We start from the raw sequence: 24,316 nt of genomic DNA, 5'->3' as shown, positions 1-24,316 counted from the left end.
CACATCGTGTTTTGTAGCTGAAAACCTTTAACAATGTGTGCAAACAAACAAAAGTACAGATTAAAAGCCAAAAAAAAAAGTGAAGCAGCCTGCAACAATTAGGCTATTGTAGATCGTAGCCTACATTTAGCTTTGAAACTTTTAAACTGTCAGCAAATCTTTTTGTTTTACATGTTCTTGTTAAGAAACACAGGCATGACGCGAGAAGATGAGTTTTCACTGCATTCTCTAAGTTAGCGGTGGTTATTTGTTGCTTGAGAGATGCCGCAACAATGTTCTTGAATTCGGTCACTTTCTGTGATTCTCCACGACATATTTGAAGTACTGTAGAAGACCGCAGTTCTTAAAGGCTGTTCACATATCGCTTCTTTTGTGCGCTCAAGTTCGTTATTTCCAATGTAGGCGTGCGGCATGCACGCTCATAATGGAAGCGACGCAGTCGCAATGCGCATTGAGTTAAAAACATCTCAACTTTTCAGAATGCCGCAAGCGCACCGCGGGTCATGTGATAAGAACTTAACATTCAGCTTCATCCTTTCCCGTAACAACGTTGAAGGCTCAGCCAAGATGAAGGAACAGCTGATCATAGCTGTATATGGATTGCCATCTTGAAATAAATTTAGTAGCAGAGCTACTGAAAGCGATTTTTTTTTGTGCTGCAAATCCATTTATCCTTTGCTGAAATTTCTGCGTCTTCATGGAGAGAGTGCTTTATAGACGCCTCAGGAACGCTTCTGCCTGAGCACTTTGGAAAGAAGGAGAAAGCGGCGCGCCTAGCGTTTTCCATGCATTTTTAGGCGCGATATGTGAACGGTCCCTTATTCATTCATTAATTATTTTTTGCTTGCATACATCTTCAAATATGCGGTGGAGAATCACAGAAAGTGACCAAAATGCGAATTTTTTTTTTAATTCGAATATCATTTTTATTTATCGAATAATTAGAGCAGAACGAATATTTGAATGTTCCACTGTCCGTGCACAATCCTACCTAAATTATGCAGAACTTTAAGGCTTAATATAATTTAAACTGATGAGTTATAAAAAAATTCACCCCCTTCACAGTTGTCGTGAAGGACAAAATTAGCTATATAGACCAAAATAATTTTTTGCATCAGGCTGTAAACATGTTTTTTCATGGATTAACTCCCTTTTGCAGCCAGCCTCAAGGGGCCAGTCGATGAATTGCAGTTTTAATCACTTCCTTGTTGGCTTCACGAGAGCGAGCGGGAGGCTGCCGCCTGGTATTCAGGCGCTGCCACTTTCAGCGCAGACAAAATAAAAGTCCCACCTCGAACACATCCGCCAAGCAGAAAAGCTTATCAGCCGATGCAAATATTTGCAAAATGTCAAATATCGGCCGATATACCAGCCAAGGCAATATATATCAGTTGCCCACTATTTATAACACTTATCACTTCATTGTCTCACAGGACCACTCTCTGTGACATCAGATGCAGATGGGATGTTGTGGTGGTGTGTATCAGATAGAAAGAGGATCTGAGAGGGAGAGAGAGGGGGTGTACTGCGCCTCAGATCCTGTGTCTAATAAAGAGACCCTTTTCTGTCAGCAAGTCTCTTGCTTTTCCCTCCCCCACCTGGCAGCCAGCCACACCACACCTACAGCGAAGACCAACACACAACACACAAAGACTCTTCCAGGAAGAGCATTGTTAACATACCTGTTGAGAAATGTAGTGGGAAGTCATATGTCCTCTGTCTAACGTTGCATGTAATTGCAGCCAGCGTTAAATTATGGTATGTTGTTCTTGTCACGTGACATGGCCTGACTGCAGTCGTGTGATTGATTTTCTCTCTTTGAGTGTGGTGTTGAATTTGAACCACAAAGGAAATCTAACGGCAGTATCAAATATTAAAATGATCCAGGTATTGGGGGTGTGGGGTCTTACAAGGGTAAATGAACTGGTTGTTTCAATAAATTTATGCATTTAGCAGATGCTTTTATCCAAAGTGACTTACAGTGCATTCAGGCTATCAATTTTTACCTATCATGTGTTGGGGAATCGAACCCCCAACCTTGCGCTTGATAGAACATTTTATGTATTTGAGGTCTGAGATGTGGGAACGATGAAGAGAGAGAGGGCAAACATTTTGCATTTTAAGTCAGCATTGCCATGTTATCAGCCAATATAGTCTTAAAAATAACTTGCTTAGCACTTCATCTTTAAAAACATTACAGTTTGACCAAATATATTCAATCAATCAAGATTTTAAAAAAGTTTTTGTTTTTGTGAAATTTTTTTTGACATACAAGGTAATAAACTATTAAAAAACTTTTTTTTTTTCAAACAAAATTTTAAAGTAACTATAAATTAGCATGTAAAGCAAATGTCTTTAGAAGAAATTCTGTGTGGAGCATGCCCCCAATCTGCGCAATGTTCTCACCTGTTTGCATCTCTTACAGGGGTCATATGATGCCGCTAAAAATAACATTATTTTGTGTATTTGGTGCAATAAAATGTGTTTATGTGGTTCAAGGTTAAAAAAACACATTATTTTTGTTTCTCCTCTATGCCCCACATTCATAAATGCTTTGGTTTATAGAATATGAAATTGATATTCATTCAGTATTGTTTCTAAAAACATCTTAATTATCATTAACCCTAACCCTAACCCTCTAACCCTAATTGATTTATCAATAATAAATTCATTAATTTTTTATTTATTTACTTTTTTGAGTTGGTAATGTTCTATTACAATGCCATTGATCTTTTGAAAATGATACTTTTTTTCTTGTGACGTCTGCAAGCTGAATGGCTTCGCTTATAAGCTGTGAATGCAGTAAATGGCTGGTCTTGCTAATAAAACTGGCATGAAGAAAGTACAACCTTTACAAACTTTTTGCACACACTCTTCTTTCATCCTGCCCTCACATGTTCCATATTTTGCCCGTAAGCATGTGACTACATGCAACATGTGCCAATAACACAGCTTTTTGCGTCCTTATAGAACAGAAGCTCCATGATTCTCCTCTGTCAGGCAGTTTATGCCTGATACAGAGGTCAGAACTTCTGCTGGATTAGTCCAGTAACTGGTGCCCAGATTTAAAGATTAACCTCCATGCCAAAATGAACATGTTTTAGGTTCAGTGGAGCAGGTCAGCATGACAGTTTTCATGTTTCCAGAGCTTGGGTGTGGTGTTTATCCGCCAGTAACTGAACTGAAGCACATAGAGTTAAAACTGATGTTAGTCGAATGTTATCTGTGTGAGAAAAAAAAACAACAAAAAAAACTTCCCCAGGCACCACAAGCACTGAAGATCTTAAAAGGCTTTAGTCAGCATTCAAGGCTTCAGACAAAAAAAAAAAATTTTTTTTTGTAAGGAGCAGTTGGCTCCTATGTACAAATCAGTTTGTTTTGCTGCTTGATATTGACAATTGATGTGTCTTATCATATTATTTTAATCTGTTATCGTAATTAAGAACACACTGTTTTGTACTGCAAACAGTTCAACCGTTTACTGCACGTCGTTCTTCTCCTCGTTATATATCTATATCGGCTAAAGAAACGGAAGTCTCACCCATAGGCTTACTTCCGCGTTGATCATTACACAGAATCTGTACCAATATCATGGACCATAAACATCACTTGGCAACTCAGTGTAGTTTGGGCTCCTCCTCAAAACATCCTATAAATGTTGTCTTATGTCTTACACATTCAGTGTGTTTTTCTTCAGTACTAACATACAATTTTATAGGACGAGTTCAATCATGTAGACAACAGGTTAAGTAAAAAAAAAAGAAAAAAAAACATTATATGCAATAGCGCATAAATATATCAAAATGCTTCTCTTTGTAGTTATTTTTCTGGTTATTCTTTTAATTGTTGTTCTAAGGTAAATGTATTATTACTATTATTATTGTATTATTATTAAGTTTTACACGTTTTCCACAATTTGAAAAAAAAAGAAAAAAAAAGAAAAAAATAATAATAATTTGAAGTTGTGTTACTCAGTAACTTACAGAGGGAGCTGACTTGTTTCATTGTAATGGCTTTATATATACATATTTCCTTGAACTAAGTATATTTCTGTGGCTTTTATTATGTTTAAATGAAAACAAAAGGAGTGAGTGGTATTTGATATCCTATTTTGTTTAATTGTAAATATACAGTGAGGAAAATTGCAGTAGCCAAGGTGAGCTGACTGATGTTATCAAGTAGGATGCTGTTTGCAGAATTACTGGACTTGTGTCTTCGCGGACATCACACTCCCGAGTCGAATGCGCAAAGTCTGTACTACTGAGCATGCAAGTCCGAAATGTACATACTTTTATTGAGAAACGCGGCAGACTTACGTCACCAGACTATTTGCCCAACCGTCACTGTACTTTAGACCACGGTGGAAACACAGAAAGCAACAGTGGGGAATAGTTCCTGGGGAAAAAAGTTCCTGGTACAATTGTTCCAGGTCATTTCTGTGGAAATGCAGCATATGTTGTTGTATGTTTTTGTTGTTATTTTCAGTAACACTGTACAGCAGTCAAGAACCTAAGCGTTGTGTTTGATTCCGATTTATTCGACAAGCAGATAAATTGATTACTGCAATTCACTAAATATGGGTTTATCTCATTCCTCTATACATTGCTTGCAGTTGGTCTAAAACGCGCCAGCTAGACTTTTGACGAGCACTAGAAAGAGAGAGCACATTATTCCTGTTCTCACTTCCTTGCATTGGTTACCAGTTAAATACAGAGTTGATTTTAAGGTTGTGCTGCTTGTTTATAAAGCTCTGAATGGGCTAGCACCTCAGTATATTGCTGATCTCCTTAAATCATATTCTGTCATGATCTCTCCGCTCTTGTAACCAATTGCTTCTTCCCTCGGTCATGTGTAAAGACTAAGGGTGACCAAGCTTTTGCAGTTGCGCACCTCAACAGAGAAATGCACCTCCAGTTGCCATGAGATCGTCTCCCACGTTGGACACTTTTTAATCTAGAATGAAGAATCATTTATTCTCTTTAGCCTATGGTGTTACCTGAGAATATTGGGGTGATAAAGTTTCTTTTGCATGCTTTTATTTGTATCTTATGTTTTTTATGTATTTGTTGTTGTTTTTGATAATTTGTTTGTGCATAAATTGTACACCACACTTGTTTTTTTTATGTGCTCTATAAATGTAAACTGATTTATAAAACAATTATAATATTGAAACTTATGAGAATCTACAAATCTGCTATTTTTGTTTAATTTTAAAATTTTTTGTATTTTATTATTAATAAAAATGTTCTTAAAATAATACACACACAAAAAAACATAACGAACAATTATAACGAAGCTGGTATTTTACACACTATCTGTAGTTGATCTAACTCATCTTTTTTTGTTTTGTTTTCCTTCATAGATTGTTCGCTTTCAAAATGTGAGCCCAAAGCCGATGTCTCCAATCAAATAACAGGTAAATAACTTCAAAACTGTTGATTTGAGTTTATGTATGCTGTGTTCTTGAGGCTGATTGGCCGGTAAACCTCAAGCTTCATCACAACCTTAACAAACATCTGAATTTGCTATTTACTTTCACCTGTGTTTTTCTGCTCGGCAGGTTTTGGCTTTATTTGTTTTGTCTGTATATTATCATGAAAAGAAAGACGTGTTTGAGAATTCTTGCCTCTGTTTGATGTTTTGACTGGATGTCTCTTTCTGCAAAGGAAGCACAGCAAATAATCATGTCTGCCGGATTAACATCAAACAACAGAAACTATGTTGTGTATACACAAAAAACAAATGAATTGTTTTATCCACGACTTGAACCCTGACTCTGATCAGCCATTCGTCCATTAGTATACCCTTTTTTTCTTTGTCCATAGCGTGGGCATGGCTCGCTTGCCATGATGGGGAGCATATGTTGTGTATGATACACATTCTTTACATCTCTGACATGACTTGGAGTCAGGAAATGACTGCTCCCAGAGCTGCAGAAATGTTGACAGTTCACAGTTGTGGGGTTAAAATGAACCACATGTGCGCAATAGGGAGGAATCTGCCAGTGTTTTCAGAGCGAGACATCCAGCAGTTCTGTCATGAACACTTTTATGGCATGTGCCTGCTGTAAGGAAGGTTTTACTACACTAAAGTACGCTTCTCCAAATAACCAGTCCATACTACTATAAAACTAATAGTATCCAGTGTTGGGGAAGTGATACTGTCATATTTTAAAGTAGCTTAGATGGTCAAGCTACTCATTTGATAATGTAGTTTTTTTTAAATCTTTTTAAATATATGAAGATTAGATGTAACAAAGGCTCAAATACAGTAAATGTGAACTGTTTCTTTTATATTGACTTTTAAAGTGACATCTTGGTAGTGCTGTAACAACAAAGCTGAGAGTCTGATGTGAATTTGCTCTGTATAGTGTAATCTGATGCATAATTCATCCACCATCTGTTGCATTATTTCCTGCAAACGTTTATTTAATTTTTTGTATTCATAATAGTGTATGTTTTTTTGTTTGAATATGTGTATAGTCTCTCAGCTCAAACATGCAAATAGCTCCTGAGAAACAGCTGTGTTTGTGCCTTTGGCTATGTTTGGAATTGAATACTAGGTTATGAGAAGCAGTATGCAATGGCAAATATGTCAGTATGCTATATTGTTGTCACATGACACTCCATGTTTCATTCTGGAAGTGATATTCCAGTTGTTGTCTCAAAGGTATGGTTATTTGCACTTGCATGCAGAAAGGTGGCATACTGCACTTACTAGGGATGTAACGATATTGACGATATCGCGCTATCGCGATGGTAAACGTGTCTCGATATCGTCGTGGTTGGGTTACAATATTAAAAGGACAGGTCTCCGCCAAAAAGCAAGAAGAATAAACACAGTCCCGCGGAACACATCATTGTTAACTACATATACCATGATCCTTTGCGCTGCGTCGTCACAGCAACCGTTGTTAAGCCAATAGGATTGCATGCTGTCCACACAAGCTCACAGCATGGCCGACAGCGATACTGGATGAAAACAACAAAACCGAAGTTGAGATCGTGCCAGCCCCTGCAGCTTTTAAATCAGATATCTGGAAACATTTTGGTTCCGTGTCAAAAAACGCAAAAGGAGAGAAGGTGGTGGACAGACAATGGACTATGTGCAAGCACTGCCACAGTAAACTGCGATACAACACAGGAAACACAAGCAACATGAGTCAGTTTGGGGATCCCGAATCATTTGAATCAGTTCGGGAGTTCGGAGCGGGATCGCGAATCATTTGAGTCAGTTCGGGAGTTCAAAGCGGGTTCGCGATTCATTTGAGTCAGTTTGGGAGTTCGTAGCAGAAAAGAAAGTTTCTAAAGAAAAACTTGAACATTAGCTAAAGGATAGTTCAGTGTTTTTCTGAAGGCTTTTTGCCAGGCTGTTAAGGATTTTTTTTACTGTTTTTTTTTTTCTTCTCCCTTGCAATGTAGATATTTTGATCTTTCTGATGAAAGACGTGAACATAAGCTAAATGATAGGTCAGTGTTTTTTTAAAACGCTTTTTGACTGACTATTTTATTTAAGTTTAAGTTATGTTCCTAAATACCAGTTTTAAAAGACTGCTTTTATTTGCCTTGCACATTTAAACCTGACTTAACTTGTTCTTTGTTTGCACTTTAAGTGAATTCCCTATTGTTTACAATTGTTCTAGGTGCTTCTTAACTTGAACATTGCACAGAAGAATCAGTTATGCAACCAAATATTACAATACAGAATATTGATGTTCCTGACTACAACTTGCACTTTAAAAGCACTATGTGATCAGGGGTTTATGTTGTCATGGATCCATAAATACAACAATAAATTACCTGTTGACTGGCAAAAGCAGAATAAATGTCAGTATTTTTTCGCTATTATCATCACAAACACTATCGTGAGCTATTTAACAATACCGTGAGCTTTTACACAATATCGCAATAAATATCGTACCGTGAGGTCAATATCGAAATTGTATCGTACCGTGAGATTTTGATATCGTTACATCCCTAGCACTTACTGCAGAAATGTTAATATTATAGTTAGGTTTTTATTGTGTATTTTATTGTGCAAGTCATTTGTAGTCAAAGATGTCTGCTGTTTTGATGAGACTGAGAAACCACCTAATTTCTGATAAACTGTAGACCATCAATACCCTTCTTTTAATTAATCTAAAGGTTCAATGTTTGATTATTGGCTGCTGTTGATCTTTGCTTGCTGCTGATTGGCTAATGGAGCACCTGTCTGTTTGATTATTGGGTTAAGCAGCATGACTCAGCTGCTGCAATCTCTCACATTCTCACCTCTCTCTGTCAACCAGTTTACGAACATGAGCCCCCTGGAGGACTTATTCATGACTCTGTGCCAAACTGCTGTCCCTAAATATTTGATCCAAAATGACTTCCATTGAGAGACTGAACCACTTGCAGCTCTTTTACCATAGTACAGAATACGGCTTTAGACAAACTCATATAAGTTCAGGCATTGTAACGTTATAAATGGAGTATTTATCGCACAAGATAGGCTACACATTCTCTCACAAACATCCTGGCACAGAAAAGTTGCTTGCGTCCTGCAGCTGTGCTTTCTATAAATAGACGCCATGACCCACCCCATCAAAGACTCTTTGCCCCTTTCAGTACCCACAGAGCACATGACCAACGGATACACAAACATGTGCTCATAGGCTGTTCTGACGTCAGAGTCACAGGAGATCACTGTCCAAACAAGATAGGCCTGGATCGAAACGTTACAGTGCTATAGTGAGTCTGAATATAGACATAAATCTCCACAGCATTCAACAAATTAAGCTAGTTTTTAGCATTTTAACACCCTTTTAAATCTAGTTAGTGATTTATCCAGATTCGTGACACGCAAGGCACCAAAGAGGCTGATCACTTTTTAAGATTTTTATTAAAATTATTTCATTTTATCATTGTTTGTATATTTTTTAAGTGGACATCCTGTAAACATCTCCTGCAATGCAATGAAATAGAATATATTTGAATGTTGCTTGCACAAAAAAAAAATCTATTTATTTATAACATGGCTGATTTTAAATTGAGAGAATTTTTTATTTTTTATTTTTTTGCAACATCTACCAGTAGAAGATCATGCTTACCAGCCAAACCATGGTTTCATGGGTATTATAGCGTTCAGGTGCATTCCTAACTGTCCTTAATCATTATGACATTCTGGACCCTAAATTTGGCTCGTATCCCTCTATTTTCTTTTTTCTTTATTTGATATCTTATACTTTATTTTATTTTTAATTTTTTCCTTTATTTTTATTTGATCTGTTTTATACTTTATTAAGACTAAAAAACTGCCAGACAAAAAACTAAATCTAAATGTTCAGAAAAGTAATAGTGCACCTGTCACAATTATTTGAAGTAAAATTGATATCCACAACCTTTATTTAACTTTTATAACATTTGCGTGAAGACGGTTTGTTCAAATGAAAATAACACATTAGATAATAAAGCACACTTAAATTGAAAGGTTTTGTTTGTTTGTAATATTTGAAGTTGTGTTGTGTATTGCCTTTGTTTTACATTAAGAAAAGAGTGGAGAAAAGAAGTGGGATAGTACAACATAAGGTACTTAAAATTGTTTTGGCTAACTGGATTACAGTATGTGCTCTTGTGGATTAGGATTTAGTGTAGGCACTCATGTTGGACTTTTCAAACTGTGTTTAGTCTCCTCCTCTTTTTTGGAGTTGTAACGGTCATAACGGAGACTCAGGAATTTCAATAACGGAAAACTCAGTCAGTCTGAGTCTGATGATAAGTCACTCATTTTTATGATTCGTTTGGAAAATGTTTGCCAAGCTCCAGCCATTTTAGCTCATTATGCTCCCTTTCTACATTCTTATTTCAAATCAAAGGCGTTTGGGTTCTTATTGCCTTCTCATAGCCCTATATGGACCTCAAATTGTCTCAGTCAATATGATATGTGAGGCTTAAAGAGTTACTCCACCCCAAAATAAACATTTTGTCATTAATCATTTACCCCCATGTTGTTCCAAACACGTAAAATATTTGTTTGTCTTTGGAACACAATTTAAGATATTTTGGATGAAAACCTGGAGGCTTGTGACTGTCCCATAGACTACCAAGTATATTACACTGCCAAGGTCCAGAAAATAGTCCATCTGCCATCAGTGGTTCAACCATAATGTTAAGTGACGAGAATACTTTTTGTACGCGAATGTGTCTCTCCACATCAGCGTAGCGCCATTTTGGAGAATATGAGCTGAATGCAGGCAGCTTTTTTTGGGTTTATTCGCGTACAAAAAGTACTCTTGTCACTTCATAACATAAAAGTTGAACCACTGATTTCAAATAGACTATTGTGACGATATCTTTCATACTTTTCTGGACCTTGACATTGTTATTTATTTGGCAGTCAATGGGACAGTCACAAGCTCCAGGTTTTCTTCCAAAATATCTTAAATTGTGTTCTGAAAAGAACAAAGCTTTTACAGGTTTGGAATGACATGGGGGTAAGTGATTAACCACAAATTTTAAATTTTGGAGTGGACCTTGATTTACAGTTCTTTTGGTGTCGGACAGCACATGGGTGTGATTATAGTAGGATACGGATAGAATTTGGGTGGGTGGAGGAAGGAGTGAGGGACAGGCATTTAGTATGTAGAGTATGGCGATGAGGTGGCCAGAAGAAGTGAATTAAAAGAGGATTTGAGGAGGAATATTTGACTCAGAAGACTGAGTGGTAGAGCAGTATGAGAGGCCGCCATGAATTGTGGGTGATCTAGAGAAGTAGAGTTGCCCTGGTCCACTTGTGTTGAAGGTCAGGACCCCAAATTGCTCAGGTGGGGAAATGGTTTATTGAGATTTATGAGCTTCTGAAATAAAAAGTGCTGCTCTGACTAGGGGTGTCACGATTTCGATTTTAAATCGAAATCGATCGAAATTAAGTCACAGTCTCAAACTTCGAATTAAAAAATGGAATCGTCGATGCTGCCATGCCCCATGTTGCGTCTGGTTACTTGCCAAGCGGAAAAAAACACATGTGTTGAAGTGCTGCGAGTCAACCTCCTCTAACAGCCACTCGAAAGATAGCATGGCAACTGCAGATGCAGGAGACCCATGGACAGAACTCGAATCCCCTCCTCTTTCACTGAAGTCGCTGGTGTGGAAGTATTTTGGATTTCCAGTGAGTTATGTTGACAACGTTCGCGTTGTCGACAAAAAAACAACAGTTTGCAAGCTGTGCTATGTGCGTGTACCATATTCTCTTACTGGCAGCACGACTAACATGGCAGGGCATCTCCGCAGGCACCACAAAAACATAGATTTATCTGTTAAACCAACAACTACACAAACTACTCTTCCGTCTTCATTTGGAATTAAACTTCCAAGCAACTCAACTCGTGCAAATGCAATTACGCGTGCGGTAGGAGTATTCATAGCTGCGGACATGCGACCTTATTCGGTGGTGGAAAACTCCGGTTTTAGGCATTTAATTAGCGTGCTAGAGCCATGCTACGAAATCCCAAGTAGAACGCATCTCACAGCTACGGTGATTCCCTCCATGTACAATAATGTAAAAGAGAAAGTTATTGAAGGTCTGAGCAGCGCACATTTAGTTGCCTTGACTACAGATTGCTGGACATCCAGAGCAACACAGCTTCATGACTGTCTCAATGTAAAAATCGAGAATCGAATCGAACCGTGACCTTAGAATCGAAAATGCAATCGAATCGAGGATTTGGAGAATCGTGACACCCCTAGGTCTGACGGCCAGAAAAGGATTAAAATTGTTGCTATGGTGGGTAAATAAAGTTTAGAATTTAAGGAATCCCCTTTTCAGTAAAAATAACTGATATTGATATTAATATAATTGATCATTGATTCCCCCCCCCCCCCCCCCCCGTTCCGGTGGTTAGAGATGTGCAAAATAAAATGGCACAGTTTTAAAAAGCAATTAGTCTGTGGGTTGCCTTAAGGTATGATCAATCAAATCCATCTTAAATTGATAGTTTACCCAAAAATGAAAATTCTGTCATCACTTGCTCACCCTTTCTTTCTTCTGTTTGAATGCAGAAGATTATATTTTGGAAAACATTGGTAACCAAGCAGTTGATAATAGCCATTGACTTTATGAAGAAAAAAAAACTGAAAGTCAATGGTTACTGTCAACTTGAGGGTGAGTAAATCGTGACAGACTTTTACTATTTGGGTGAACTATCACTTTAAAGATCCAATATAGTCAGGGGTACACAACCAGTCCACATGTACACATATGCGACCAAAATTAAAAATGCGCTGTTTAAATAGGGTTATACACCACATTTGCATACCGACATGGTTCACAGCTGTTATTGCACAATTACCAATTTTGATAGACAAACGGTACTGTACAATATTTCTTTTCAAATTGAAAGCATAAATCTAGGCTATCCTCTGCCATTTTAAAAGCACAATGCAAAACTGTGCCATTTTCATTCATTGAAGCTCTTCAGTCATCAGCACTAAACCCAGAAACGCATATACTTACTTGCCGGCAACCCGCCAAAATAAAAGCTTGTCTATTTTAAGATTGAAAATGATGAAAATTCTACTTAAAATAATAATAATAATTAGCCTTTTTAATATTTACTATAAACTACTACAAAATAATTGTATTTGTATTTAATACTCACTTTTTATTTTAAGATAAAATATTATCACACTTTATTATATAGTTTATTATTTTATATAAAAAAAACTTACTACAATATTATCACTATTATAATTTTCTTTATAGTTATAATTGATGGTTCACACTCTGGGAAGTGTGAGGACCAAACCAAATCTCTAGGTTCTCATATGAGAACCAGGCTGAAAAATGTATGGGCACACCTGAATATAGTGATCCATTACATAACCTCCAGATACATGTCTGTCAGTCAGTCAGGGACGTCTGCTGGCTGTCATAAGATGTTGAGGAAGAGATGTCTAATATTATTTCCCCCCCACTTACATGCAGTGTCATTATTAAATACATTTGGTTTTAATTATGACTCTATATTTCCAGTCTGTTTCTGTGCTTTTTCAGTCTCCCTCTTTCAGAAGATCTTCTGTGTGTTGCGTGAGCTTCTGGTTTTCTCGACCCTGTTATTAGGGGGCCTGACCTCAGAAAAGCTGGCAGGGAGCAGCCAGATGAGAGAGCAACACATCAAATGCTTTCTGGCAGTGTGAATGCACATGGAAAAAAGATAAATATGAAATGTAAAGATGTTTTCCCTATGAAATGCACAGATATTAACATGCACATCTTTGCTCTTGTATGTCTCAAGCAGAGGTTGTCCTACAAATGCACATTCCTGCTCTAATTTTATCCGTCAGTGAAATTTCTTTATCTTTTATTCTGTTCTCGCAGTGTGAAAAAGGCAATGTAGATGTTTAGTAATCTGGTGACTCAATTTTATGAACATTATCCAAAGAATTATTCCGGTGGACTGATTAGAATGTCTCATTTCTCTCCTCAAATCCTCAGTCACGTGTCTCTTTCTGTTGTGGGGGTGCTTTAAAACTTAATTTTCTCCTCTTTTTTTGGCTTCTAATCCAAATTATCTTCCTTTACAAATAGAAATGTTTCTGAAGTTGCAGAAAGAAATGGACAAAATAGTTTTTCCCGTCAAAATGTTGAAGGGATAGTTCACCCAGAAATAAAAATTCTGTTATTTAATTACTGAACCTTATGTCTTTCCAAACCTGTAAGACCTTTGTCTTTAAGGGTGCTTTCACACTAGAACCTTTGGTGCGTACCCAGCTTCGACTGACGTCAGAGTTCAGTTCATTAGGATAGTGTGCGAACGCTGTCGTCCGTACTCTGGTGTGCACCTGCAAACCGTACCAGAGTCCGCTTAAAAACGGTGGTCTGGGGTACGGTTCATGTGAACTCTAGTACGGTTCGCTGCTGATGTGAACACAGTCATACCAAATTGCGGAAGTGAACTGCTATTAATGACATATTATTTGATGAAAATGTGTTTGTGTGTGTGTTTCACTCATTTTCCTGCAAGCAGAGAGCTGTATATTCTTTTTTGAGAATTTGCAGTACTTTCATAAGACAAGCGTAAGTGCCGTTATGTACCGAAGCTTTGTAAACAAAATAATATGAACGCAGTTGTAGTTTGCTGACAAGCTATTCATAACCGAATGCGATTCATTTGCGATTATGACACGGTATTGCGTAGCTTGTTAGCGAACTACAACTCTGTATATTAAGTGCTGCTCCATTTGAAAGCAGGTGATGGACATTTACTGCTAATCACAGAACCGGCTTTACTGACGAGACACTCATGACAATCACATGCGATTAATCGTGCAGCCCTAAACGCAGTCCATCAGGAGGAGGGGGGGGGGGGGGAGCAATCGCTCGTTGTCAGGTGACGTCACACTCGTGGAACACGAAATGCATTATGGGTATAGCCGCCATTTGTAAGGTATCAATGCTAGTGTGTTCAATTGGGAGGATTGTGTTGGTCTTAAATGTGGTAAAATTGTACGTTCTTGTTGTGCGATAGGCTGCATATCTAGTCTCATGACAGAACGGGTCACGAAGTTCAGATGCTGAAATTAATGCAAGCGTCATGCGTTTCAGTCTATGTAGTAAACAAACCCGCAAGTCTCTGCCATTCATTCACACAGAGACGCGCAGAACACGGATTCATATTTCAAACAACTTTTCCGGTTTAACATTTGCAGATACTGGTCCATATGGAGATTTGATCTGATTAATTTATGCTAACTTTGACAAATTCCATGACTGTCCATATTAAAATGTAAGTTTCATTTTCATGACTGGATTTTGAGATTCCGTCCTCGTTTTCTGCTTCGCGGAAATCATAGCGCTGAACCGGGTTTGAACGGGACCTCGGTACTACCGGTACTTAAAGAAACCTGGTACCGTCACATTTAAAAAAAAAATTTGTAACGTTACCGACTCGGTACCGAAGTACCGGGTCTTTTGACAACACTATACCATAAACAAGATAATTTACAATGTCTTAGTATGAGGATGAAGGTAGCAATGCGGGGTCAACACTCCAACTTAATGCAGTCAGCTCATATGGATCTATGTTATGAATGGATGACAATTTCTCCATATAACGGTCCCTGGCATCTTTATTGAATTTATCTCGGTACGGCCTTTTCTCAATCTTCTTTTGCTTCTCCAGGTTTGCGAGTTATATTTACTTATTATCTAGATAGTTATTTAAGTAGTTATATTAGTTATTTATTCTATTATTTACTTCTATTCTTTTAATCGTGGTTGTTTCAGTCAATAGTGATACCTCAAAAATGGCGCCGCGGTGACATCAAACACAACAAAACCACGTGGACTGTGGTTCGGATCAGGCAAGTGAACCAAGTGTGAAAGTACCCTAAGATACTTTTGATGAAATCCACAAACATTCTGACCCTGCATAGACACCAACGCAACTACATGTCGTTCCTAACCCATAAAAGCTCAGTTCGTCTTCAGAACACAATTTAAGATATTTTGGATGAAAACCTGGAGGCTTGAGACTGTCCCATAGACTGCCAAGTAAATAACAGTGTCAAGGTCCATAAAAGGTATGAAAAGTTGTCATCAGAATACGTCATCTTCCATCAGACGTGCAATCTGGGTTATATGAAGCGACTGGAACACTTTTTGTAAGCACATTTTTGTAGTTCAATAATTCCTTTGTCAACGATCTCCTCTGTGTTACTCCTTATCACCGTGCTGTGTGTGCTCTTCTGTGTCCTCCGCGCCACAAGGCTGCGTTGTTTGATTTCAAATCAAAGCTAAATACACGTAGAAACCATGCACCCTTGTTTTCTTTGCTTACAAAAAGTGTTCCAGTCGCTTCATATATCCCAGATTGCACTTCTGATGGCAGATGGAGTATTCTGACGACGGCTTTTAATACTTTTTATTGACCTTGACACTTTTATTTACTTGGCAGTCTATTGGACAGTCTCAAGATCCAGGTTTACATCTAGAATATCGATCTAAATTGTGTTCTGAAAACGAACTGAGGTTTTCCAGGTTTGGAGCGACATGGGGGTAAGTGATTTAATGACACAATTTTCATTTTGGGGTGAAGTAACCCTTTTAAAAGAGGATCTTCAGCAGGAGAAAATGAGAGAACAACAACAAACATATCGAGTGAGAGAACTTGAGAAAAGCAAGATGTTCGAGACATGTGGGGAAGTTCCATCATTTGAAGAAGCAGGTATGACAAGCAAGCAGTAAACAGAGCACTGAAGTGAGAAAGAACAGACACATTTGAGTGAGAGAGAAGGATTTCAGGTAGTTTACGGGGCCTAAAGGTCTGTCAGTGTCATTATATTGACGGGCAGCAGTGACAACTGCATTCATCACTGTCAACTCACTGTCATCAGATCTACACGTCCATATGTACGTTTACGCTCTGGCCAATCTTTCTTTCTTGCTATTCCTGTCCATTCTACATGTGCCATTCATTTTCATTTGAACCTTAATTGTCTTTTGAAACAAGGTCTTTTCATAGTTTTGCAAGAACCACATCCAATTTTTCTTTCATTATCTGATGTATTTATGAGTCGAACAATATTAAATCACAAAAAATGTAAGATGGTACTTGAAAAGTGGCAGTTATAAACCAGCAAGTTATTACATTATAGAATTCTACCATTCAGAGACTCCTAAAAAAGTATCAGTTTCCACCAAAAATATTAAGAAGCACAACTGTTTTAAACATTGATGATAAGATATGTTTCTTGAGCAGCAAATCATCATATAAGAATGATTTCTGAAGGATCGTGTGACACGATCTGGAGTAATGACTACTGAAAATGTGGCTTTACCATCACAGGAATAAATCACTTTTTACAAATATTAAAAACAAAACAGTTGTTTTAAGATGTAATATTATTAAAATTATAAATTAACAATAAAATAAATCTAAATTGCATTTTTATTTTATAAGAGGTCCCATATTACTAACTGAGACTTGTTATAGCACTTATATATCATTGCTCTTTTTGCTGTTTTTGATTGCTTCCACTGTCCTCATTTGTAAGTTGCTTTGGATAAAAGCATCTGCTAAATGACTAAATGTAATGATGGGGTTGCTGTTATTTCAGTCTAAAAATAAGGTTACAATAAGATTTCGTAACCTTTAACTTAAGCTTGAGGGTATTTTGTAGGCCCAGTGAATGGATGAACGCCTTCCTAGAGCAAGTGATTCATCACAGAAAATCTGAAGAATTCTCACACTTCCTTTTCCTGAAATATCCCAGGAATGTAGAGTACAGGCCTGTAACCATGGCACCAGAATTGATTGGAGTGTGTGTGGTCAGGATGGCTGGCAATACATCATGCGAGCGTATGGGGGAGACTGTGATTTTTATCTGCTAGCATTAAACAGGAGGAGAATACGGCTGAAGGTGTTTTACGAGGTGATGATATGCATTTACATTTTACATTATCTCTTTGTGTGTGGTTTTGTGGTATTTTTATGGATTGTAAACACAGCACTTTTGTTTTATTTGGACCTTTCTTGAATACTGTATTCATTTAATACTAAGTATCTTAATTGTTTTAAAAAAACCAATCCTATCTGATTAGTGCTTTGACATACATTCCTTCCCAAACAGATACCCTTATCCCTCATCTTTTTTCATCCAAGTTATTTTTTTCTCTCAGGCAGGACAGAGATATAGGTCACTGTGCAAACACGATGCATTTGGCAGATATAAGCAGCTCATGTTGTTGTGACTCTGAAACGTTCAGCTGGTGTTGGGTCTGGATGAGTGATTTCACCGAGATCAAACACAGCCACACACCAGGCGACGTTTGACCTCTTAATTTACTTTTAACATCCAGCACGTGTGCGAGTTCTGAACGGCTCCAGGCCATCTCGTGAAGCAGAAGAGGACTTGGTCTTTTAACGCTAGCAGTGTGCTCTCATATGTCAGGATATGAAGCATGTTCTAAAGCAGTGACCAGGGCACACACCCTTCTGGAGGTCCAACTAGACTCATCTCAGCTCTTTAAATTCAAGTCTGAAAGATTTAATTGTGTTGCAAGAGCCTGTTGGGTGTTTTAATTAAATAGATGTAGACATGGAAAACCTGATATGTTTGTTCAACAAGAAGAAACATGAATGAAATACAAGTCCTATATTGTTCATCTTGTTTTGTTTCTTCATACTGGATGATTCTGTTCAGGTGTCTTATTATGCTCCACAGCGGGGCTCAATGAGCTTCCTAATAGAAGGCCTGTAAAATGCCATGCAAACATGCATTGCATTTCTTTCTTTGTTTCTTTTTTGCTTACTTTATTTAAAAGGCTTTTAAGAATTTGGACTCTTTTTGTCACCTTAGTTTAGCAGATTTGGTCAGACGTGTGTTTGTGTGCGTGTGCGTGTTTTTTTTTTATACTGAAAGAGGAACGGGCTGTTCTTGAATTCGCAAACTCGCTTTCTCTACTTCCTCTATTTAATTTCAGAGCTGGACAACACCCTTTACATCTCAGTATCAACACGATGATTCATTCATCATGCCTTTTTTTTAACAGTATATTGTGATGCCTGAATTCTCTTGTCCCATTTAAAACATTTTTGTTTTAATTTAAGACAACATTTTTAATATAAATATTTTGAAATATTTTAATATAATTTTAATATCTCCATTTTGTCCATATCAGGCTTATCGTTATTGACAAGAATAATTGTTTTGCTGTTTTAACCCTGAATCCTGTAACAAGTTTTTGTTTTTGTTTTTTGTGCAACTAATGGGTTGTTATACTTCCAGTTTAATTAGTCGAATGTCACACATGAAGACCGTTTTCACTGTCCAGTAGTGTGGGTCTCTTTACTTCTAATGGCCTTCTGTTGTCCATTGTGGGCAGGCTTTAGGGAGGAGGCCTGAGGCGTGATTCAAGCTAATCACTTTCTAAGCAGCTTCTGCGTAATCCTCCAGTGCGGCCAGTCATTTCTGCTCCATCGACAGATTCTGCGATTTCTTCATTCGTTTCATGATACATTTCAGATTTGTTTTGACCTCACTTGGTTTCCTCTTCTTGTTTTTATTTTTTAATTCTAAACCATGAATAGTTTGTGAATCAGAAAGCAATGCTTCAAATGCTTATCCATTGGAGTAACTTGAGTGCTTATTGATTTTTGTGTTTTTAGGCTGGAGGAAAGCCAGCTGTGGTTCAAAAATGCTTAATGATCTTGTTGGGATGCGACGGCCCATCCCTCGGAGTTCAAACTCACTTTGTTGAGTATTAAGAATAGCAACAGTCCTGGACAAAGCCTATTCTCCTCTAAATCTGAGAGAGAAGACAGACGAGAGAGTTAGAAGGGGCTTACATATGCTAGCTCTTCACGCAGGGCAAAACTATCACTAACTACACCATGAGGAACATCGAGGCGAACGTATCATGCACGACCCGTTCAGGAATCCCAGTGAGTTTTTAGAGTTGGAAGTGGCAGACGTTGTAGTCATGTACCTGCACTGTGGTGGGGTTGAGGATACGGATTCACTGTCCAGCTGGTGGAATGGGAATGTGGCATCACTTTTGGACAACCACAGGTGGCAGTACGCACAGACGGGCAACACGCTGATTCAGCTGCCAGGTAAAGCTTTGAAGCTCATGGGCACATCTGATACCAACCCACCATCTGTGGATAACACCCTCCATTGGTGAAATAAGGGGTGTGACTTGGTTAAAACTGCTCATGTTATTAGCCTAGCAGAATGACTAGCTGTTTTTGTTGAGTTGTAGATTGGTTGTGAGTTGCTTTGCAGGGTTTAGGGAAACAAAAAATGTTAAACTCTTTGCTTGTAATTATATAAACTATATAGGGACCATTTATGGACAAATGAGTGATTGATGAAGAATAATGGCAGCTTTACTCCTCCGCATTGAGGTTGCTCTCCTGATGTGTGTGTACAGTATAATTGTCTGTAGACCTGCTGTGATTTTAACTGCTGGGCTCTTTATTTTTATCCTCATTTCTCTCTCTCTCTCTCTCATCTAAATATCCCCTTTCGTTGTTCTAACCTCACTATGGAGGGAGAGAAGCTGTCATCTCCTTTTTCAACTAGTCATCCAGCAACCAACTACTTTGTTGGTTCCCATCTTGTTCCTGGCCACATTTTGGTTGTGTCCCTAATCAAACACATCTTATCTGGACCAGTGAAGTGTTGTCTGATGTTTTCTTCCTAAATGTGCACATATGTGTCATTGTTTGTGGTTGTGCTCCTAACAGGAGGAAGCTGGATTGGATGTTCCTACACTTGCATTTCCAATGACCTTTACTTGTGGTTTTAATGGTCAGATAACAAAACTAAAACCTTTTTTTTTTTTTTGGTTTTGCTGAGAAAAGTAATTATCAAGCTCTATGATTTGAGATATTATTTATATCCATAGCACACACAGTGCAGGAATAACACAATGCTTGCCTTTTATTCTCAGCTTGCTGTATATAGAGAATAGAAACTTCATACATCACAAGTGGAAAAAATTGAGATTGGAAAGGTGTGTGATGTACAGACTGTCTATGGAAAAGGAGAGGAGAGAAAAAAGGACAGACAGACTGATGGAGAGGGAGGACAGAAATAGAAAGGCTGTGTCTTGAGGATGCGACTCCCCTCTGTTTCTGTTGCTCTGAGAGAGCAGGGCACCACATTGGACCTCTATGGTGGTCCTAACTAAATTTAGGCAGACCAACAACAGACAACATAGAAACAATCAAGTATAATGCTAAAGTGGTCAAAGGTTTGAAATAAATAAATATATGTATATATGTGCTTTCAATTGAATAAAAAACTTTAATTAATCGCACAATTTTCTGAAATTAATCACGATTAATCCAACCTAACATTAAAGTTTTTAAATATACTTTTATATTAAAATAATTTCACATTTGTTCTTCAAATTAATGTACAAACAACAAAGACAGCATTTTATTTTATTTATTTTTTATTTTTTGCTTAATGGCTTTTTTTTTTTTTCTATGACTGAAGGCCAGTATCAGTGATTCCAATACTGATTTCTCAATAAACCCCCCTCCCCCACCCAATATTTAAACATTGACTATAGCCATTCAACATTACAGTATAATTAAGAACTATCAATTTTAACATTTATCAGACTTTAAAAAATAACTACTAATTTAACTGAACTTAAAACAATCTTCACATAAACCCATTATAATAAATGTAATATTTTTCTGTGCCCTTCAGAAGAAATAAAAAAAAATAATTAATTGAAGTTATCAAACACTAAATTCTAAATTAAATATAGATGAATCCTTAAAGCTGTAAAAGTTATAGTTTCCTCTTTTTTCCCTCTTTGTCCTTTGATTAAAAGACATCACAGCAGCTGGTAATTAGGTTGTTTTGGCTTCTATTTCTTTAAGAGCTAACTGCTGAACATAACACGGATCTGACGTGCATCGGATTTTCTCTCAACTCTTTACCTTTTCTGACCCACTTCAGGTCTTAAAGTCTCTATTAATGATCTGACAAGTTGAATCGTTTGTTTTAGATGAGTGAGAGAGTGCTGGGCTGCTCCAGGAAAGTTTTGAAAACTATTTCAGAGACAAATTCTTAAAAAGGGCTCATATAAAATATATTACATGCATGCACAGTTTTAAGGCAGTTTAATCTGCTTTTTGGTAACTTCATGACTTAACTGACCACGACATTGCATGCACATACAGTATTTTCCGGACTATAAGTTGCACTTCTTTTCATAGGTTGGCTGGTCCTGCGACTTATAGTCAGGTGCGACTTCAAAATTAATTTGACATGAACCAAGAGAAATGAACCAAGAGAAAACCGCGAGAGGGCGCTCTATGCTGCTCAGTGCTCCTGTAACCGTTCATGTGTTATGTTAACATACGGGGCACCTATTGTATTGGTTCTTGGTTCTAATTAAATGCGACTTATAGTCCAGTGCGACTTATATATGTTTTTTTTCCTCGTCATGACGTATTTTTGGACTGATGCGACTTATACTTGGGTGCGACTTGTAGTCAGAAAAATACAGTAGTTCATTTCGCGCTTTGATATGAAAGTATACAGGATACAGGCTACAGCGCGCAATGGCACCTTGAATTGTGCGTGCAATTGAAGAGCACATGCTGCGAACACTGTACCACTCGTTTGACTCTCGACTGGCACTGAAGTGAAGTTAAGCATGTCTGAAACGTCTCCCGTTCTCAGTTGTTCTGCGACTGAATCAACGCACTTCTTGTCATGAGAAAAAGTGACACGATAAGCAGTTGTGAGTGGGGTGGCTAAAAAAAATTATTCGTCCTCGTTAACACTCTAACTTCAACACCTCAGGCTTATATATATATATATATATATATATATATATATATATATATATATATATATATATATATATATATATATATATATATATATATATATGCGCCTGAGGTGTCGAAATTACAGTATATATTATTGTATATATTCTTAATAATAGCATTTGTAGTACGTGACTTTGTACGTGCAGGTGGCACATGCACTTTCAATTTGTTAGGGTACAAAAATTAAGTATACTATGGCCTTAAGTATGTATTTATGTGATACAGTAAAAACTTTAAATTATTTTACAATTTTAAAAGAACTTTTGTATCTTTGTATCTATCAGACTGCTGTTCAGTCTGAGTGAATGTGTGTGTCTCATTCAGTGTCGTGAACTTTGAGCTGGTCCTGCGCTCCACATACTGTGATGTGGCATTTTCTCTTTTACCAGTCTTCTGTGCTTCACTGTCCTGAAGTGCTCCTCACCCTTGATCACATTACAGTATAGGAAAAACAGGCTTTGTGTTCACGCTAACAGACTCTACCTTCACGCTTCACGCACAGCATTGATTGTAATGAAGCAAGCTGAAGTGACCTTTTCATTCAGTTTGTGAACTGTAAGTACACGTCAGTCCTGTGCAGTTAATTTTAACCTGTTTGGTAACATGGTACCTTCATGAGGTTAACAGTGTCAACATGACTGGGCCAATGAGAAGAGCTTGAGCTCTGTGAACTCGAGTGTTAACCCGGTTCTGCAGCTGTTCACAGGGTGATGGGTCAGGTCACATGGGTTGTCTCCTTGATATCTCAATCCTCTGGAGCATCTCAGGTTAATAGGCTAATTGCCGAGATTCAGACTCAAGCTACACCCCAATAAGAAGCCAGGTCTACTGCGCTGAAGTGATTTGATCTGAGCCCACTGTTGTGAGGTTACAAGCTACAGGATGGAAATATAAAACATGCTCGGGTGTCTATAACCGTCTGCTTTATACATGAATACGGGTCATATATTTTGTGGTTTAAGGTTAGCATCAAGCAAAACTATTTAATGATTTAAAAGCAATCTCATTTTAATCCAGTATTGATTCTTAAAATTTGTTCAGTGATGGATGTTATGCACTGCAACAGGCCCAAATGTATTATTCCCAAATGAATAGATGCAAAATAGGAATTGAATCTGTAGCAGGCCGTTTAATATCAACTCAGTCCATTATAGCCGCTGAATTGTTCAGGATTCATTTGTCTTCTGTTCATTCGGCAGGACCAGTCGGAAATGAGCGAGTGAGTGGACGTGTGAGGCTGGTGTGGGAAGGGGGTTCATTAATGTGCTCCGTAATGTGGCCGGCAGAATGAGTGATGCGATTAGCGGCTGCTACACACACAGGCACATACTCGTTGAACCTTTGACCCTTGTTTGCTTCAGTCTAGCCCACAGTGAGAAAGTGTGATGGGGGAGGGGAAATTTGAGAGTAATCTGCAGCCTCGTATGATTGGAATTTATTCATGGATTTGTTCATTTATTTTTTATACAAAGGATTATTAAATGCATGCAAATTAACTTTAAGCATAGTTAATAGTTATATGGAAACAAAAGTGGTTAACATTCATCCCGTTCTTTGTCATCAGTAGTAGTATTAGTAATTTGAATTTTGTGAAGGGGAGTTTCTCTTTTGCTGATATAAGCCGGTCTCCGATGCTTTCACTTTTTAATTTGCTATCTTGATGTCACTGATTTGCTTACATACATCTACACACCTTTTCCTTTTTAAGACTAAAACAAAAGATGGATTCATAGTTATTCTAAATTAAAAAGCACAACAACTATAAAACAGTAATATACAATGACAAAATATTTATATAAGGGGTTATATGATGCAATTTACATTTTTCCTTTTCTCTTTGGAGTCTTACAAGCTCTTGGTGCATAAAGAAGATCTGTAAAGTTACAAAGACTTGAACCAAAAAGCAGAAGTGGTTCAGTCAAAACGCTACATTTATAACTGCATGAGAGGATGATAAGGGCTGTTAGTTTGTCATTT

At 37.6% G+C, this 24,316-nt stretch overlaps 1 protein-coding gene across 9 annotated transcripts in view; it reads left to right on the top strand.

The window, feature by feature from the left end:
* The window catches only part of trioa (trio Rho guanine nucleotide exchange factor a), a 102,467-nt gene that overhangs the window by 15,207 nt on the left and 62,944 nt on the right, over window positions 1-24,316 (top strand). For all 9 annotated transcript variants that reach the window (XM_052584827.1, XM_052584824.1, XM_052584825.1 and 6 more), the window contains exon 2: window positions 5,363-5,416. In XM_052584827.1, the coding sequence (XP_052440787.1) occupies window positions 5,363-5,416 (54 nt within the window). The remainder of the gene's footprint in view (window positions 1-5,362; window positions 5,417-24,316) is intronic.

Source organism: Carassius gibelio, chromosome B19 (assembly GCF_023724105.1).
Source record: "Carassius gibelio isolate Cgi1373 ecotype wild population from Czech Republic chromosome B19, carGib1.2-hapl.c, whole genome shotgun sequence".
In the NCBI taxonomy this organism is placed as follows: domain Eukaryota; kingdom Metazoa; phylum Chordata; class Actinopteri; order Cypriniformes; family Cyprinidae; genus Carassius; species Carassius gibelio.
Note: the sequence above shows the minus strand (reverse complement) of the source record. Positions and strands in the feature narration are given on the sequence as shown.